Source organism: Coloeus monedula (genome assembly GCF_965178545.1).
Source record: "Coloeus monedula genome assembly, chromosome: 1".
Taxonomy (NCBI): Eukaryota; Metazoa; Chordata; class Aves; order Passeriformes; family Corvidae; genus Coloeus; species Coloeus monedula.
Window position 1 is genome coordinate 4,460,233 of NC_138781.1, and position 19,324 is coordinate 4,479,556.

At 43.3% G+C, this 19,324-nt stretch overlaps 1 protein-coding gene across 1 annotated transcript in view; it reads left to right on the forward strand.

Moving 5' to 3' along the window:
- The window catches only part of OXSR1 (oxidative stress responsive kinase 1), an 88,300-nt gene that overhangs the window by 11,621 nt on the left and 57,355 nt on the right, over nucleotides 1-19,324 (forward strand). The window contains exons 2-3 of the mRNA XM_082289738.1: nucleotides 7,616-7,728; nucleotides 17,261-17,369. Coding sequence (XP_082145864.1) covers nucleotides 7,616-7,728; nucleotides 17,261-17,369 — 222 coding nt within the window. The remainder of the gene's footprint in view (nucleotides 1-7,615; nucleotides 7,729-17,260; nucleotides 17,370-19,324) is intronic.

Here is a 19,324-nt window from a genome sequence, read left to right on the forward strand (position 1 = left end):
TGGTGTGAAATAGAAGTCACTTGTATTTAAGTCTCAGTTCTCTGCCTGGACTTGTTACCTCCCTATCCTTGCCCTTTCTCAGGGTGTTGTCCATCCCATGCCCTGTGTCTTGCTGTACCTCCAGCTGCCTTTGGCTTGAATCCAGCTGAATGTTCCCAGTGCTGGGCTGTGCTCAAGGTGAGCCTGAGCGAGGAATGAACCTGCTGCATGCAGTGATGTGAGTTAGGCTGGGCTGAAGGGTGGGGTGACATTTTGTCATTGACCACACAGAAATGCAAAGTTTTAAAATTATTTATTTAAACCAGGCTTGAGCTGTTCTTCCTAAAGCCTTTTCAGCAGAAATATGGGGGTAGCCACTGTCTTGTAAATGTGAGAGGTCAGCTGTTAAGCTGCCTGCAGGACTGTTGCATGCACATAGTGCAGGTGTCTTCATATGTAGTGTGTACTTATGCTGTGATTTGTAGTCTGTGGGGATTGCTGGTTTTCCTCCACCCCCCCATATAGGCTTTAAATCTGGCTCCCTCACAACTTTCCAGTTAAATCTGCTTTCGCTTTCTGCCTTTGCTTATGCTTCTCTGATTTATTTCTTCCTTGCACTGTATTAGCAAGTGTTTCTTTCCTTCTTCTCCACACAGTGTCTTTCCATCTCTGCCAGAGATCAAACACTGTATGATTGGAGTTGGGAGAAGGTGCACCTAGTTAAACCTGGCCTCTTACTCCCTCTACCACAGTTTTAAATAAGTGCTTGTGCTGTGGATGTGTCATCCTTCAGCTTGTAAAGAAATAAATGTAAAGCCCTGGTTCTTCTCTCAATAGGAAATACTATTCATAGTAAATTTTTATTGGGAATGAGTGGTGGAAGGGTGTCTGGGAGTGAGTGTGGCTCTGCTGGCGCAGCTCTGGGAGCTTCTTGTGGGTAGGTGCATGTCTGCACTCCCGTGTTGCTGTGGGAGGGGAGTTGTGCTCACTCCTGTGGTTTTGTAACTTTTTTTGTTCTTGTCTGTGGATTGCTCTGCTGCTGCTTCAGTTTCCCACAGGTCCCCCAATCAGGCACAGAGCAAACCCAACTGAATTCTCCCTGACTGGTTTTGCTGCTGCTCCCAGTGTCTCTTAGCAGCAGTACTCACAGCCAGTTTGCTGGTTGGGCTCACTCTGAGCAGTGCTAGAAGCACCCAAGTGATCTTCCTGCTGGTTTGGGACTGTAATTCCATTTCTAGAATTGTTATCACTCTTCCTACAGTCTCATGCTGAGTAGATGACACTTTGTTGTGAGAACCTTTTTGTCTCCACAGGTAAGAAGACTTTTTGCTCCCTCTGTGGCAGTACTAGGACTATGTCCGAGTCCTGTTATGAATTCCGTTTGGTTTTACTAATGCTATTTGTAGCTGCTGTAGATTGCATCTTCCATTTTGTAGTAAGAACATGACATGTAGTGGGGAGACAGCTTGAAAAACATACTCAAGGACCATTAACATTGCATTACTTCACTCTTCCTGAATTGTGGGGCTTGTGCCAGCAAGACTTTGACATTCAGTGGACTCTTGTTACCAAGTCCTGCTTGGGGAAAGGAGTATTCCCACCCCATGCTGAGTTAGCTGGAAATCTGAGAGTAGGCTTTTTTTTTTTGCTAGCTTGTTCTTAGAAGCAGTTCATTCTTTGCAAGAGGACTCTTCTTACCAGAAGCCTCAAATGAGGTGCAGAAAACAGAGGCATCACTTTGCCTTCATAGCACATGGACCAAACAATGCAAGATCAGTCTGAATTTGCAATCTGGTATTTAATTTCGGGTTTAATTAGATCTGTATTTGCCCTGTGCTCTGTAAGAACGCATAAGAAGTTCTATTCCCAGTCTTGTAGCTTCTTGTTTTATAGCTGTATTGTCCTTGGAATGAGTAATCAGAGCAGGGCTCCCACAGCTCTTTGGCATGAGGCTGTCAAAGAGTTGAAGCATCCAGAGATGGAGCGAGCCTGCAGAGACACAAATACTGAGCCTTGGCTGTAAAGCATTAAAGGTCTCCTGGGCTTTGGGATACCTGGAACCTGAAAGTCAGTGCTTGGTCCAGCGTAGCCTTGCAGGGAAGTGTTTTGTGTGCATTGTTCATAAGAGGAAAACCCGTGGGCACAATTATAAACAGAGCCTGCGTCACGAGCAGCTTTCTGGCACCGCACTCCAGATAGTGGAGGATGGATTCCAGATCTTGCTTAAAAATAGAGAGGTCGTGTGTGTGCAGGGAAGGGTGAAAGCACAGGGCAGGGTTGTGCAGAGGTGTTCAGCTGAGCATGGCCTGATGCTGAAGGAGACTTGGGAATATTACTTATGGGGGCAGGTGTGGAGAGCTGGATTTCTTCAGCCTTAGCAGAGTTGTTGCTGTCTTCAGCTATATAAGTGGGAAGTTTTAGAGAAGATGAAGCTGGATTCTACAGAGGTGCATGGTGAAAGACCAAGCTTGGGAGCAAAGCTGGGAGATCTGATTAGTTATCAAGGGGGGAAAAAAAGCTGTGCCACATGGGTGGTCAAACACAGAAACAGCCAAAAAGGTTGTAGAAATACCTCTTGTTAAAGAAAATTCAAACTAGACTGAATTCGATGCTGAGGAAATTTATCTAGGCTGGGATTTGATCCTGCTTTCAGCAGGAGGACGGACTGGAGGTTCCTTCAAACCTAAGTGATTTGTAATGTTCATTTGAACCTGGGAAAGAATATTTCCAATACAGAGGGTATCTGATACTGCAGTAGGATAAGGACTGGTGCTCCAAGACTAATATGGAACATGTCCCCCGTTGATTGTAGCTTTGTGAGCAACCGAGTTACAGTGAAGGGAAACTGTCCCATCTCCCAGGGTACCTGAAGTAAATGTAAAGCTCGTGCAACACCGTTTTCTGAATCCTCCTTCCATGTGACTACTTCAAATCACTATTGCATGTGGTAGGACAATACTATCCTAGAGCCAGGATTTGATGCTTGTCTTGTGACGGTTTGGCATGACTGTTCCATTGCTTAAGCGGATCTCTCTGCCAAGGGGATCTCTGGCTTCAATTGCATTTGCCTGGGAAGAGGTATCAGTGCAATTTATCCCAGTCTTACTGGTAGAGCTTCAATGTCCTGATATGGCTGCAAAGATTCAGTTAAATTGGAGACAAAGTGTACAGGAACATGCTGTGTCCTCTGGTCAGTCCCCTGTCTTTCCACTCCTCCAATTAGCCTTGAAATAATTGATTTCCATTAACTTCAACGGAGATCTCAGAGGGTTTGTCTTTATTTTCAAAAATGGAAGCTTCATGTAAGCTGTGCAGCTGTAGAAGAGATGGTGTCCAGCATGCCTTAAAGGCTGATGCTGGGCTTTTATGGGGAGTTTGTCTCAAGGAGAAGTTCAGGCTGGAGCTGTGGGTGCTGAAGGTACAGGGAGCATGGATCCAGGGGTCTAGAGGAGATAACCTGAAAAATCAGGCTTCAGTAACTGAGTGCTTGGGGACTTTTTTATTTGGGTTATTTTAATCCTTTCAGAGGTTGGTTTTATTTCAGAAAGAGCCATTTAATCGTAGAAACATGAAAGAAGCAGGGGTTAGAAAGGGTATGTTTGCCTCTTAAGGCGGTGTTTTCTAAAGTAGGTCATGACCCTCTTATGCAGGAATTTTGCAGCTGCTATCCTAGGGGTTGGAACTATATCTGAGAGCCTACAGAGGCAAAAGCAGAGGGTATTAAGCAGATCCCAATAACGATTCCTCCCCATCACCCTTCAATGAAATGATCTCTTGCTTTTCAGGAATAAAGTAGCAAGCATTTGGCTGTGCCTGGTTTTCATTGTTTTGCTAAGCCGTTATGTTAGAAGAGATTAACCAGGGAGCAAATTTTCTCCGAAAGCTGATCTTAAAAGAGGTGGGGGAAGAGCCTCAGCACTGACCTTGATCAGAGTGTCTTGAGTGAGTGGGGGAGTGAGCAGGAACCCAGCACAGGAACACTAACCCCATGCTGCCCACCTCATTGGGACTGCAGTTGGCTCTGAGCACAGCAGATCTGTGGCTGCTGGGAGAGTTGGTTTGTCTAAGTTGTGCTACCCTGGCACAAACTGCCCTTGGGGTTTTTCCTCATTGAAGGCTGTTCACAGCAGCCCAGGAAATCTCTTTCCATGTTCCCTATATATTTGTTAACCGCTCTTAAACTTCACAAAACTTTCTTGGTGAGCTTTTTCTTCTTCTGTCTGTTGGTATCATCTCTCCCTATACTTGTTTTACACTTAGCAGTGTGTTCAGCATCCTGGCTGCAGCTTCTCTCCTTTCTTTCTCTTGCCACCCTGGCATTTAATAAACAAACTGTGTGGCTGCAAACCCTGAAGTGCCCGTGTTGCCATGTTTTCTGAACTCTCCAAAGAAGCATGGAAACCTGTCTTTGTTTGGTCCCAGAAGCAAGGCATGCTGCTGCTGCTGCCACCAAAGAGCAGCTTGCTTGTGGCACATCGTGCTTCAGCTTGGCTTAATCCTCGCTTGATACGCTTTTGAGATTTCATTGTTTCTCTATAATTAGTGCTACAGAGGAGCTGAAAGAAATGACGAATTAGAAGGAGAGGGGGGAGTGGGGAGAGCAGGTGGTGATCGAACTAAAGAGAGCTGCCAGAAAAGTAGGAGCAGCAGGGAATTAAATGGGAGGAGTCTCGAGTTCAGATGGTTCCCTGCCATGTGCCCAGAAGGATTTAGTTTGGGATTTCATTACTGTTCAAATAATGCCATGCACTCCTAACAGATCGGGTCCCTGTAGGCTGGGACATTGTCCAGCACCTAGTGAAAAGCAGTTTTTGCCCTGAAGTCCTAGTGAGCATTGATCGCACAGACTTGAGGACTGGAAAGGAGCTGTAGCATGAGTGGTCCTGCTTTTAATTAGCCTGTATCTATTGTTTCTGGTAGTGACATCCTGAAAGAATAAAACACAAAGCTATTCTTTGAGTGGTGACTTCTATAAAGCCCTGGACTTCATCTTGTGAAGGATTTGGTTCATAGTAGTGATGTTGCATCTGGATTGTGAGAAGCACCTCTGCCAGATGTGCTTACACAAACTGGTTTAACTGGCACAGAAATCCTGGGGTGCCATGCAGTGGGGGGAAGCAGTATGCTGACACTATTGAGTGTCTGAGATATCCAGAGTGAGTCTTTGAACACAGATACCTATGCTGATGAAGACAGGTAGCTTTAGAAGTAAAAATACACACTATACAACTAACTGGGGAGTGAAAAGGGTTCTGGGACAAGACAGTCCTCCGAGGTGCACAGTCATATTCTTCCAGCATCTGGCTGGTGTTTTCAGCCTCTATTACTATGCACCAAGGCATCCAAAGAAAGAAATCATAATACTGGTGCTTTGAATGTGTCAGCAGCAACATTTCTTCTGGGACTAACTCTTTCCAAAGAAATGATACAGTGTTTGTTTTTTGTTCTGACTTCCAAAAGGCTATTGCTGTAGGGAGACCAGCAGTTCTAGGAAGTGCAAACTCACTTCTGCCTTTTGTCACCACTTCTGTGTGCTCTGCTCTCTTTGTCTTGAGCCTTTGTGTTTTTACTTTTTTCCCCCCACCAAAGAAACAGCAGAAACAAAACAAGAGAAACAGGTATTGGGTGGAGAGAGTAGGTCAGTGCCACCCAGGATTCCCAGTGAGTGGGAATTAATTTCTACTGGGACTGCTGCTTTCATGCTGGATTCCTGCACCTGCTGGGCAGAGTGACTACAGGGAGTGTATGTGGAGGTTTGCTTTCAGGATGTTTGTCCTGTTTTTAATGTTGTGTATTTCAGCCCTGCTCCTGGCAGTCTAACCAAACTGCTGTCAAAACCTCCATCCCTTGCTCTTTCTGAGCACTTTCTTTTAAATATCTGCATAGACCTCTCCATCATCTTTCATTTGCTCAAGAATCTGCTTACAGCACTCAAACTTTGTTTTCAAAGCCCCTTGTAAATATTCTTGCTGTTATTGCTGTCCTTTTCCTCGTAACTTTGTTTTGCCTTGTGCTGTGAGTGGTCTCTGAAAAACATTGTGTGCAAGTAATAAATGGCCTTAGTCTTGAACTTCTTAAAAACCCATTTGCTTTGTGAAATAATAAAGCTTTAGCAACCTTGGCATTTTGTGTTCTGCACACTTTCACTTTCTGCCATTAAAATATAAACTCCTGAGTGCAGGGAGTCCTGGCAAGCTGATGCTGTTGTCCAGGGTGCACTGGCCATGCCATATAAAGTGAAGTCAAAGTCCCGTAGCTCCACTGTAGCAGGTACTGGTTGAAGATTAGAGGAGCAGAGTCCCACAGTTCAGGGCTTCTCAATTTATTTCAGTGTGATTTGGAATGGAGCATTTTTCCTGTATCTTTCAGGGCTGCGTTTCAAGCTCCTTCTCCCACATGGAACTTCGAGTTGGTACAACTTGGTGTGAGAAGATTCTTGATGCTGGTTGTAGGGAGCTTCAGTAGCTTTTGTTTAAAGATGAAACTTTTAGCCCCCAGTTTATGTGAATGTACTAGAAAAAAAAAAACCAAAGCTTGCAAAACGTGCTTTACCTGAATTGCAGATTTCTGGAAGTAGTTTTTATAGTGTTAAAAATAGGAGAATCTGCTAAAATAGGTGTTACTCCAAAATGTAGAATAGTTGTTCTCATTTCTCTCTGCCCAAATGGGCTCAAGAGTTATGCCTGGGATAATAAACAAAATAGCTGTGGGTTTATTTTTATTAGCATTTTTTAGGTATTGGCAATAGGAACTTTTGAGCTATTTTTCACATATCCTACCCCTTTTTTAATTAATTTGGATTTACTCCTTTCCAATGAAATGTGTAAATGTGGGGAACCAAGATGAAGGTAGAAGGTAAAGCAACAAGGTGTCCTATTGATGAGAGGTGAGTGTTGCAACAGCTTCTGGAGGCCAGCAAAAATGAGCATCAAATAGATTTTATGTCTCAGTATTGCAAACTCCTTCTCATGTCAAAGGATATAATGTTGCTGAGCATGTTAAATCCAGAGCTCCCTACCTGTAGCAGTTTGAAGGACTGTATGTTAAAATACGGTATTTTTTCCCCATTGGAATTTAAATGTTCTCCGGCTATGGTTTTCAACCCAGAAACTGAGGCAGTGTGAGAGCTGGAGCTGAACCTGCTTGAATGAAACCTACCTCGTGTATTTGCATAAAATCAGGAGAGATGGGAACAGCAATTAGTGTCTAAAAATATTTGAAAAATCTCATTAGTGTCGGTAGCAAAGAGTGGCTTGTTTTGACACTTTGGGTGAACACATCAGGTTAAAAGTCTGTGTGACCTCAGTGGCATATCTTTTAAAAATACATGAGTAGAATCACTCTTCTATAAGGAACTTGGAATCTGGAGAGGGTTTTTGGTCTACAGAGCGGTAATGATCCCTGGAAGGGACCATAAAGATCTACTTGTTTTCCTTCAGTGTGCCCAGCACTTGGATGTGGCGGCTGAGCCAACCCATGGAGCTGCACAGTGGGGAGTGCCTAGAGGGCTTTCACTGGGTTTTTACCTGGCTCTGCTGTCTTTGCTACCTGGCACTCAGAATTTTGTTGTCTGGCCTCCCTCCCTTCCTGGTGAAGTCCGTAAGGTGTTGGTAACTCTCTCTTTTTCCCCCCTCAGGGAGTGGAGCGACTGCAGTGGTCCAGGCAGCCTTCTGCGCTCCGAAGAAAGAGAAGGTGGCGATTAAACGGATCAATCTTGAGAAGTGTCAGACAAGCATGGATGAGCTCCTGGTATGCAATCAGAATTGTCTGGGGAATTGTATTTCTGTTATTTCTGAAATATCTCTTTGCCAAGTGCCTTAAAACCTTTCTTGAGGTGGAATGAAGGTTTTGGAACTTGACTGACTTCATTAGAGGCATCTTAGTTGTCCTGGTTGTGGGACATGGTACTTAAAATGTTAAAAAGATCAACTGTTGCAAAACTTCAGACTGTTTGTTTAGAGCTCAGCACTTTGTATAATCCCTTTGTTTTGAACTGAGTTAATGTGCAAGTGTGAAGCTCAGCTGTACCCACAAGAGCTCTGAAGTTTGAGGGGGATCCAGAACTGCTTTCAGAACATTTCAAATTTAAGGAAATGGCTTCGCTTTCTTTTCCTTTCCTTCAGTTCTTTACATTTTTTTCCCTTCACCTGTAAAGAGAAAAACTGAATGAATTAGCTGTTGTTTCTAATCTCTTTCTGGTACTGATGCCAGGTAAAGGGATCACTGACATATTGCAGGCTGCCGTATGGAAATCCCCGTAATTCTGAGTTCAGGACAGGAGAAAGAATCCTTTGGAGCTATAGCTCTGTCATTTTCTGCTGCTCTGTGCCTCTTTTCTCAAGGTTATCTCAATGAAAAACAGATTTTTGCAGTAGCTGTGGTAACTGAAATTTCCCTTTTCTCATCTGGCCCCTGTGTTGATGGGCTTGGTTTTCTTCTCTTTGTGTGTGTGTGAGCTGGTGTCTCTGCAGTGCAGTGGCTGTTACATTTGCCTCACATCTGGAAGGGCCCTGAATTTAAACCAGGTAGAAATAGACATTCCTGTGAACACTGAGTTGTCTCCACTAAAATGAGAAAGCTCTCTGGGGGCAAAGCTTTTCCACAGTAAATATTGGCATTACGGAGATGAGTCTTGGTACTATCTTTTCTTCTAAAGCAACTCTCTAAGGTTTTTATAATCCTACCTTGTCTGTCTGTCCACTTGCATCTCGACAGCTTCTGTAGTTTACTTCAGGCACTTTTTTTTGGTGCCTGCAATTACAAGGTAGAACAGGGAGAATTTGGGAGTCCTGCTACCTCTACATTTGTACAATCTTCAGCAAATCACCTGAACCACAGTTCCAGTTTCTGTCTAATGCTATTTTTGTCATTATAGGCATCTGCAAATCTTCCCTGGTAAAGAGGTAAAGGCTCCATTCAGTCTGTCATAGTGCTCCTGCGGAGGGTTGCGTGAAGGACTCAAGATGGCCTGTGTTCAAATCCTCTTATGGTTTCTGCTAGTGTAGGAGTTCAAGATCTCCTCTCACAGTTGGTCTTTTTGTCCTTATACCAACCCTTGGTATCCTTTTCGAGCCTCTTACATGTCTTGCTCATACTACCCTGCCTCAGTGGTATTCCTGCCTGCATTGTCAGGATGTAGTAATTGAGACTGAGTCTTTGAGTAATTGCCAATTCTGGCTAAAGAAGGTTAGGTTCAGAAAGAGATACTGCAGAGATATGATGTATAATTTTAGATAAGTACTTCTAATTGTGTGTTTTGGGTCTCTGGCTGACCTGTTCCTCACAATGATTTTTCCTGTTATGGGTAGGCCTGCAATGTATTGCTGTTGTCAGCTCTCCAGAGCTTCCAGTTTTGTGACCAGATCTGGTGTGGGTCCTTCGCTGGGCTTGGGTATGCAGCTGTAAATATCCTTGAATTTAAAAGTCATAGAGGGGTGGAGGGGCACAAAGATGGTTCTGAGCTGTAGCAGCTTCCTGGGGCAGGGGTTGCCGAGGTAGATGTGTTGTGTGAAAAAGTGTTTTCCCTGGGCTTGTTCTGAATTTGTCAGTCTATTGGATCACCAATGTTGTTTCTCAGTGCAAGAGCCAAAAGGATGGAAGTTCCTGATTTCCCAGCTCTGTGTGCTCTTACCTTCACTTATTTTTATCTTGTTTCCATATCTGCTTCTACTCTAAAGTAAATATCCTCAAATTTCTTGTAGTCTCCCTTCATGGCAGTTTTCCCAATTAGTTTAATTAACTTTTTTGAGCAACTGCTTCTTATTGCAGGATTGTGGTGTTCCCTCCCCACCAAAAAAAAAAAAAAAAAAGGTAACTGTAGATGGTTGCAGGTTACAGTTGCTTTAAGAAGCAAATGCAAAGACAAATATGATGAATTCATACTGGGGTATGTTACACGCCCTCCTTGCTTTCTCCTTTCCCCCAGTACAGTTAGAATCACAAACTGAGGCCTTCAGGAGCTCTGTTATCCTTCTGTTGCATTTGAGCACAACAGTCAGCTTAGGGTAAACTCTGCTTTCCTGCCTGGGGTCAGGAGAGTGCTCTTGGGTTACAGCACAGCCCACTCATTGGGCAGTGTGATAGCAAGGGGGAAATTGTGCTTAAATTATTTTATAATTATTTTTCTACAGACCTGTAGACTTCTCTGTTGAAGCAAGCTTCTTTCATCCCAGAATCTGCCTAGCTAAGAGGGTAGAACAGTGTCACATTGCTCATGAGAGGCTAGGAAGACCAGCAAACAGTTCTGTCATCCTTAAAAAGATGATTTGATTCTTGTATACCTCTTTCAATGTCTGTGCTGCTTAGTGGCTGGCACTTCTACTTCTTGGGACAGAGGAGAAGAGGAAGGTTAATATGGAGTGTGAAATGCAGAGCAAGTGGCTCTATGATCAGCTGGATGGATGAGTGGCCTTGAGCTTCCTTTAAGCCTAGCAGGTGTCCAGAGGCCAGGAAATCTGGGACCATGTCCTTGCTTTGGAGATACTCACTCTAAGCACAGTAAGTGCTATGACTTGGCTCATTAAAGATATTGATCTTGATCCTTTTAGCTCAATATACATTTGAGCCGTGTGGGTGATCAGGAATAAACTGCACACTTTGCATATACTGTGTGACATTCTAGGTTAATGCACTGTATTTATTTATTGCTGCTATGGGGTATGGAAAATGCAGGAAGGCCCAGTTTTGTTGAATCATGAGTAAGCCAAGTCAAGGGCATTCAGCTCTTCAGCTGAAGTGCTAATTGCTGTAAAGAATGTAGACAGCAAGAGTAATGCTGGGCAGAGATGTACCTCTTTCTAACCCAGCTGCTGAATTAGGGGTGATGTTTGTCAGGAATTTATTTCCATGCTTCATTTTTATCTTTTCCCCTGTATGTTTTTGAATGCTCCCAGATCCTTCCTAGACTGCCTGTGGGATTCAGCTGAGAGGGAAGTACAGTGTAGCTTAAATGATTCTTGCTCAGGGGTGTGACTGGGAGTGGAGTGTAAGGAGAGCTGGTCAAATACAGCGTTTTCTATAAATTATCTTGGACTTTTTGATTTATTACTGACGTGGAATTTATTCAATTCCAGTTTTTATTTGTCTTGCAACCCGTGGTAGTTAACAACCACACTGGTGTGGGTTTGCAAACAGTCTGCTTGTTCATGTGTTGTATGTCACAGCTGCACACCATTTAGTGCTGTGTTTTGCTCTTACTCTTTTCCGTTGTGCGATGCTGGTTGCTTTACTGCTGTTGCCAATCCTTGAAACAGTGGTGAAACATCTGCCTCAAAATAACCATGCCTCCAGCCTTTTTTCTTGTATAAGTGTTTTCTTGTTTTAAAGAATTACTGATGTAAAAGGCCTTAAACCCCCCCTCTGTCCTACAAACTCTGCTTCATTTTCATGCAATTAAAGCTGAGTTTTCTTTCATCCAGATGGAGACTTTTTTCTCCATGAGTAGCAGATGACGTGGGTTGTCATCTTAGCAGTTACCAGGAATGTTGAACAGCAGAGAGGGAAACATAAGCTATGGGATATTTCACATTGGGCTTTCCCAGCTAGGGCGAAATGCTGCCTGTTTATTCCCTAAGATGATTCAACAGGAGACAGGCTCAGGAAAGAGCATGGGGGATGTGGTGTTGCTGTTCCTAGAAAGAGATTCCAAATTCTTCCCACTCCAGAGACTGATTGGGACTGGGTCTGACAGGTCTGCACTCAAGACGTGATGGTACTACTCTTTTACTGCTATAGCCAGAGGGCAGTTAAGGAGGCTGAGGGAACAAGTTGAACTGCAGTTAAACAGAAATGTCCTCTATAATTTCATGGAAATAACCTGGGGAACTTGCTGCCAATAATGGAGATCAAACATTGTGTGAGATTAAATAAATCAACCTATAGTTTAGAAGGTTAAATTAGATAGGATTTAAAAAAAGGATTATGAACTCCCCTGGTTTAAAGCATAAGCCAACTGTTAACTGCCCAGGCTTAGTAAGAAGTCTACCCTCTGGGCAGATAATTGTGTAACTGCTTTTTATAGGGTTTTTACACCTTCTTTTGAAGACTTGGGCAGGATATTGAACTGCCTTTGATCTGACGGAGCACTTCCTACAAGTGGATTAACCAGACTATAAGGTTGTTGGGAACAAAGCAGCAGATTGCTGTGGAAGTAGTACAGATGTTTCATCCATGCCTGTCATCTGATGGGAATTGCTGTTATAATTCCATTTCCAGGCCTGAGGAGCTTTACACTTACTCCAGGGGAAAAAAGTCCCCAGTGTCAGTGCCAGGGAGTCTTAGGTATGATACGTGGTTTCTGCATGGTTATTTGATCTGCTGTGTTACATGTTGGGATTGCATCTTAAGACTTAAACCTATGCTGGGTACAGCTTGGTTGTATTGTTTATCAAAGCAGGAACAACAGAAGTCTTAATTACTGGACTGGTTTAGGTTTTGGTTTGGTTTTGTTTTGGGGTTGTTTTTGTGTAGAGTTCACAATGATCATCAGTGTTAATGGTGGGTGAAGTCCTGAACACAGAATGTCTTCCTTTACTTGGACTGGATGAGCATGAGATGGTGCATGTAAAGAACTTTAGAGAGTTTGCAGCTGTCTATGGGCACTAATCACATTGAAAGCATTGTTGAGCTGTAAGCACTGGCTATTGATCTGAACAACTGTAAGGGTCAGTAATAGGTTGGTTGATGATGTGGGTAAAGCTGGCTTGCTTGTATCTGTGAGAGGAGGCATTCACTTGCCCGTTTGCTTTTTGGCTGAAACCAATAAAAAATGGCCATGTAGGAATTGCTACAGCACAATTATAAACAAACAACAGTTTATAAACACCTGCTTCCTTCAGTACATTTCCACTAATGCTGAAGACTTTGAAAGAGGGAACGACCACTGACTGAGGCTGAAGACAGCCATTAAAATGGGCAACTGCTGAATGACTTGCCATGGGACTGTTTTGTTCCCATCACTGAAGATTATTTAATGGATGAAGTGTGTTTATCCCTTTCAGAATTGTTTCTTTTCCACTGTTGTTCTAGGGCTAATCTAACCCCTCTTTACTCATGCCAATTTAGGTCCTGTAGCCACTTGAGGCAAGGAGTTGAACTGGATAATCCAAGGAGTGGGAGGTGAATCAGGATCTCTGATTTTGTGGTTTTTTCCCACCTTCTTAATGTCTCTCGAGTTAATTTTGGTAGAAGAACATGTTTGGTTTTGTTTTTAGTTATGTTGCCACCTCAAAAGGCAAATGAATTATTATTGTCAATTTTCCAACCTTTTAGCTAAACGGTTAAAATTCCACTTGGAGCAAAATATGAATGGTTATGGCTGCCTGTAGGACTGGAGCTCTAAATCCTGCTTTAAAAGGATGAAGAGCAGCTTTAATGCCTTATCTCTCAGCTGAAATCTCATGGTATAAGGTCTTTACCAGCCATACTTGAAGCATTGATGTTTTCAAGGGGTGATCACACCTGACCTGCTTTGATTTCTGCCTAGCCATGCTTTCCCTCCTCAGTTCTCTTATGGTTGTGATTGCCTTCAAACAGGGTAGCCACGTTGACAGCTTTCTGGACTCTGAAGTTGCAGGTAGCCACATGAAAGCACTCTGCTGCTGTGCTGTATCTCTTGAGTTCATGTCAACATGTAGAAGGTAAAACTAAATAAAGCACAATTTTTGTCCCTGTATTTGAGAGCGTCTCTGAAGCAAGCCTCAGGGGCAGACGAACAGAGTAAAAGGTGATGATGTGAAAAGAAAATACCATTAAGAAACTTGAGCTGGTAGCTAAAACACAGCCTTAACTTCTCCCATTAATTCAAACTTCAGTTGTGTGTCAGTGGGCAAATAAACCCTCATCCAAAATAGCAGATCTCCAGAAGTATGTCTGACTTACAGGAGACTAGCAGGTTGCTTATGATTCTAGATTTTACTTCCACTGCAGTTTTATTGCTGTTTTGCAAGCCTTGAAATGTTTCCTTTATTGCCTGTAGAAGTACTGAAAACATTTGTCAGAACCCTTAATGGAAGCCATGGAGGCATTTAGAGCTAATCCCAGTCTATTTGCTTTTGGTATTTGACAATACAGATATTTTTAATATCTTGCCCAGGGTGAGCATGTAACCATTTCCAAACCATTGCCTGTGTCTAGACATGTTTTTGTCGGGAATTCATTCTCCATAGCTAAACAAAAAGCGGAGCAATTTATGGGAATTGGCAGGAAGGCTGTCTCTCATCACTGAAGCCATGGAGTGTGAGGGGTGTTGGGTGGAAGAGCTGCTTATCACCCACTGCATCTGTGGATGGCGTGGAGGTCTGTATCAAATGACCCATGGCTGTTGGCAGAGAGGGAATAAAGCAACCTTTCCACCTTAATGCTTGTATAGAGCAGCCCAAATAAATTATTACAGAGGTGTGGAAATCACTGAGATTTTTATTAGCAGTCTTCCAATATAGTTTTCATGCTGGGGAAAATATGGGAAGCACAGTTGTAACTCAATTATCTGGGGATAGCAGTCTTATTAGGGAGGTATGAAGAGGAAACCCTTGCCGGCTCTGACTTTGTTCTGTTTGAAGAGCAGCAAACTCTCCCAAAGGCTTTGGGAATAGTATTAAAGCTGAGCTTACTACACACAGAATGGCTGTTGCTGCATTTTATCCCCTCCTTCTGTAAGTATGCTTTTGAGGAGAGCTTCCCAGTGATCCTTGAGTGGGATTCCTGCTTTAGCTACAGCCCTTCAGCCGCTGCATTTGTATTGCTGGAGCAGACTGTGGATGTATGACAGAATTGGCTTGGTTTCAGTTATGCCAGGAAGCATTTTAACCACAAAGCCCCTGTGATTTGCCACTATCACTTAGAACAATTGTATGGGTTGAGCTTTCAGGATGTTGGTACCCTCTTTGGGGGAGAAGAAGAACCAAGCTTTGATACAGCCAGTGAGAGATTAGCCTAGAAAACTGCTGAAAATGGAGTGGGGGTTTGTGGGTGGAAGGGAAAGTCTGCTGCTCCTTCTGATTGGTAATAATGTAAAACCACTAAAAATCGTGGGCTGTGATGCAATTAATTATTCAGAGCTGTGCTACACTGTGTGAGAAATGGATTAATCTGCCTGTGTTATACATCCACTGGCTGACAGAGGTGTTTAATTGCACAGATCAGGTTTGTGATTATTTATTTTCCCTCTTTATGCCTTGGTGCACATGACAGACTTGAGCTATTTTTTTTTTTTTTTTTTAGCTGTGCTTCCCAGCCCAGGGAGCAGATTGTGGTAGTGAATGAGAGAGGAAGTTCTTCAAAAATAATAAAATGGTAACTAAGTGTAACAGAACACCTGAAAAATTCTGAAGTACAGGGCTGCTTAAATGACAAAGATCTGATCCTGGTCTAGGCTGTTAAGTAAACTTGGTCCAGGCTTTGTCTCATTGCCTCCTGTACTCCAGTAGGATACACAAGTGTATATCAAATATGCAATGTTTGAGTATATTTCTCATATTACTCTCTTGATCTCCCAGGGAACTGCTTCAAAATATTTTGAGCAGTCTAGCTGAGAAAATATAAAACCAGCTCCTTTGGATAATTTCTGAGAGTGGTGGGTTTGGGGCAGGTCTGGCTGAAGAGATGGATTACTAGTCCTGCTTGCTGCTTTCCATCTTGGCTTCCTCTGGTGCCACTTGTGCTCATGTAGTATATTTTAATTGTCAGAGAGAGAACTACAGAGAGCCACAGAAAACTCTGAAGTTGCTGATTTATTCCTTTTTGAAAAATGACTTGACACAAGTGAAAGTTTGCAAGGAAGGGAGCTGGAGCTGTCAGAGTAAGCAGAATATATTGTTTTAGGCTGTATTTATTTTCACAGAGTGTTTTTTATTCAGAGTATGCTACATGGAGATGAATAGCCTATTCCCCACTCTTCAAATATGCTTTCCTGTTTAGAAGGATTCTTCTTTAATCTGCTTGTTAAGTTTCCTGGAAAGCTGGTGCCTCTCCTGGGGAAGCAGAAAGAGGAACCAATTGCTTTGGATTCCTCAAATGCACCTACTCCCTGAAAAGCAGTGCTAAGTGGATAAATCAACATGAGCCTGTTCCTTTGGAGCTGTGATTGCCAGCTCAGGCCTTGCCAAGGGGAAGCAGTGGCTTTACTCTGAACTCGGTCACAAGCAGAGCTTTGTACAGGAGTAGGAGGAAAATGTGCTGCATTTGTGGGGCGTCCTAGGCGTGAGTGAATTCTTCTCAGAGTTCTCTCTTGTACTTCAGTACCAGGGAAGTCTTGTGCTTAGAGGGAGGGAAGGATCAGGGGGTGAAGGGCCCGTGCTCTCCTCCTTCCCTGCGTCCAGTGAAGGAATGTTGTAGTTGAGAGCAGAAGTTCAGGGTATGAGGGGAGGAGTGTCTGGGGTTGGTGCTGCTGGAGGGTACAACTTGACAGGTTGGGGGACTTGGCTGGAGCACAAGGGCTCAGCTGGGTGCGGTGCAGGGTGCCAGGCTTGGCTCAGTGGATGGCTTTTGTCTATGGACAGCCAAGAAACTGTGGGTCTGCCTGTCCAAACTGGTGATTTGTGCTTGCATAATGAAATCAGTCTGTGTTTTCTGTGGTGTTCCCTCCATAGCCTGGGAAGCCTCAACCCATAACCTGAACACATAACCAAAACTGAGACTAAGCACAGTCAAAACTCGAAACAATTTATATATCTCAACATATTTCATGTTGTCTTCCATCAGTAGTAGCTACTGACTTTCTAATCTCAAAGTGATCTCCCTCTTCTTCCAGTATGACAAAGGATACAGCTGTCCTTTGTGCCTTCAACCTGATTGAGCTAAGCCATCTGCTTTCCTGTTGGGAAGAAACATTAGGAATAAGAGGCCTTTTTTTCCCAGAGGCCAGTATTTCCCTTTCTCATCCAAATGATCGTCTTCAACAGATTAAGCATCTGTTTCGTCGTGTCTTACTGAAAGGAGAAGTCGGCATGAACTTCTTAGGTCACAAACTGGAGTGAATTTTTGGGAATATTCTATTATAGCTGCATGCAGGTGTTTCAGTTGCCACCACTTTGATGGTGTTACCAAGGGTTTTTTGGGTAACTTTTTCTTCCTCTAGACAGACAGGAATAACATCCTAAAATACCTTTTGGCTCTAGTATGATGCAGCCTGAGTGTTTAGAGTATTTCTGGATTTTCTACATTTACCTTCTAGGTATCCTTTTTCTTTGCACCCTCTTTGTGTCTTGAGGGAGATAACCTCTGTGCCTGAGGAGTAATAATCACTGTGTGTGTCCAACTGCTAATGTTTTTTTTTTCTCTACAGAAAGAAATTCAAGCCATGAGTCAATGCCATCACCCCAACATTGTATCTTACTACACATCATTTGTGGTGAAAGATGAGCTTTGGCTGGTGATGAAGTTACTTAGTGGAGGTGAGTGGTCCAATTTCTTTACCCTAAAAGGCAGCATAAAAACCTGTCTTACCTCCTTCCTCTCTCCCTTGTTTACCTCTTAAGCATCCCACCTGTGAATTAAGACATTTCATAGAATTGTAGAGTTGTTTAGGTTGGAAAAGACCTTTAGGATCAGAAAGTCCAACCATTACCCCAGCACTGCCAAGTTCACCACTAAAACCCTGTCCCCAAGTGTCACATCTATGCATCTTCTAAACACGACCTCCCCAGGCAGCCTGTTCCAATGCTGAACAACCCTTTCCATGGAGATATGTTTCCTACTGTCCAATCTAAACCTCCCCTGGTGCAACTTGACTCAGCTTCCTCTTATCCTACTGCTTGTTCCCTGGGAGCAGAGCCTGACCCCCACCTGGCTGCACCCTTCTGTCAGAGAGTCATGGAGCCTCCTTTTCTCCAGGCTGAGCCCCCACAGCTCCCTCAGCTGCTCCTGGTGCTCCAGCCCCTTCCCTAGCTCCATTCCCTTCTCTGGACTTGGTCCAGCCCCTTAAGCTCTTTCTTATAGTGGGGGGCCCAGAACTGCACACAGCACTTGAGGTGCCTTAGCAGTGCTGAGCACAGGGGGACAATCACTGCCCTGGTCCTGCTGCCACACTATTCCTGACACAGGCCAGGTGCCATTGGCCTTCTTGCCCATCTGACCACACTTTGGCTCATGTTCTGCCACTGTCAACCAGCACCCCCAGGTCCTTTCCCACCAAGCATCTTTCCAGCAATTCTGTATGAACAGTAATAATTTGATTTCAACTCGTTCAGGTCAGAAATAGCTTCTCATGTTATGTCCATCAGTAGTAACACCTAACTAGCTTTTTAAAATCACTGTCTGGTTAACACAGAGCCAGGGAAACTTCCCTTTTCTGGATTTATTCTCTCAGATGCTGGAGAAACAGCTTTTTTTGAGAGAGTGAGTTTGAAAATTTTGTATCAGTAGTGTTTTATTTGATGTCATAATATTTTCCAGGAACCCTGTGTAAGTTACAGTTGAGACAAGAAATGGAATCAAGTTCTGGATGATAGCACAAAGGGCTGTTGCTAAATCCTGGGCCTGTGTTTAGGAAGACTTCATTTTCCTGGCACTGCAGTGAAAAGGAATTGAAAACTGGGAGAAAAAAAAAAAAATCCCTATTTTCTTGCTTAAAAAAAAAAAAAGCCCAACTTGGCTTCTCTGTTCTTGGCTTAATTTTGAGGACTGTAAAATGCCAGAAGACGATGTGGAAAAATCTGGCTAAACCTGTTTGCTTTTTACTCAAGAGCTCAACAATGACCATAAAACATGTCTCTTTGAAGGTGTTCTTTAGAGAATTTTAGCAGTCCTCTTGGGGGAAATCAAATTCCATGCCAACCTTAAGTCTGTCTTAAAGGGTTTTTAATGTCTCACGCGTCATTAAGCAATACCTTCTGTTTTCTTAGAGGGACATGTAACAAGCCATTAAAGATACGATGACTGTGTGTGTGTGGAAAAGAATCCCCTGACAGCTTAGAGCAAGCAGTGTTGCTGTGTGTATAAAAGGTGTATCTATGGGAAAGTTTCCACAACACGAGGAAATGGCATTTCAGGGGGTGCTGGAGAGGCAGCAGCAAGGGGTTTGGCCTTTTCCAGGAGAGGACACAACCTTCTTGAAGAAAATGCACAGCTGCCTCAGTCACTTCACAGCAGTTTTCTGTCAGAATCAAGTCACAATGAGGGTCATCCTTGAACCTCCAAACGTTGTCTCTGTCTGTTCTCAATTTTGTGTGGAGGTGGGGTTTTTTTGGTTGTGATTTTTTTGTTGTTGTTGTTTTTGGTTTTTTTGTTTTTTTTTTTTATGTAAAGCTGGGAAAAAGACCATCATTATCAAGGCATCACAGATGTAAAGACTACACTGGAAAATTTCTGGAAAAATAATCCTTGCTTCAGAGCCAGCCTCTTGCTGGTG